At 61.6% G+C, this 537-nt stretch overlaps 1 protein-coding gene across 1 annotated transcript; it reads right to left on the bottom strand.

Moving 5' to 3' along the window:
* Window positions 1-455, bottom strand: LOC112156938 (histone H2A). The gene has a single exon (XM_024289305.2). It carries the CDS (start codon window positions 432-434, stop codon window positions 48-50), a length of 387 nt encoding a protein of 128 aa, XP_024145073.1. The 5' UTR covers window positions 435-455; the 3' UTR covers window positions 1-47.
* Between the last annotated feature and the right edge of the window lie 82 nt (window positions 456-537).

Genomic DNA, 537 nt, shown 5'->3' with positions numbered 1-537 from the left:
GTGGCTCTTAAAAGAGCCGTTGTGTTGGTGGTAGAAGCTGATCGGGTCTACTTGGTCTTGGCGGGCTTCTCGGTCTTCTTGGGCAGCAGCACCGCCTGGATGTTGGGCAGCACGCCGCCCTGAGCGATGGTGACTCCGCCCAGCAGCTTGTTGAGCTCCTCGTCGTTGCGGACAGCCAGCTGCAGGTGACGGGGGATGATCCTGGTCTTCTTGTTGTCGCGGGCGGCGTTTCCCGCCAGCTCCAGGATCTCAGCGGTCAGATACTCCAGCACGGCGGCCAGGTACACGGGGGCTCCGGCTCCCACACGCTCCGCGTAGTTGCCTTTGCGCAGCAGCCTGTGGACACGACCCACGGGGAACTGCAGCCCAGCGCGGGAGGAGCGGGTCTTCGCCTTGGCTCGGGCTTTGCCGCCGGTTTTGCCTCTTCCAGACATGGTTTAGAATTCTTTCTGGAGATGATCAGAAGAGAAAATGAGTCTCAGCGCCGCTCTGCCTGTTTTAAATGGTCGCGAGCGCGGGACGGTTCCTGCCAGACCA

The sequence above is a fragment of the Oryzias melastigma genome, linkage group LG1 (assembly GCF_002922805.2).
Source record: "Oryzias melastigma strain HK-1 linkage group LG1, ASM292280v2, whole genome shotgun sequence".
NCBI lineage: Eukaryota > Metazoa > Chordata > Actinopteri > Beloniformes > Adrianichthyidae > Oryzias > Oryzias melastigma.
Note: the sequence above shows the minus strand (reverse complement) of the source record. Positions and strands in the feature narration are given on the sequence as shown.

What these genes read in the sequence shown, in the direction of transcription:
- LOC112156938 (XM_024289305.2), bottom strand. Translation starts at nt 434, where the DNA reads ATGTCTGGAAGAGGCAAAACCGGCGGCAAAGCCCGAGCCAAGGCGAAG.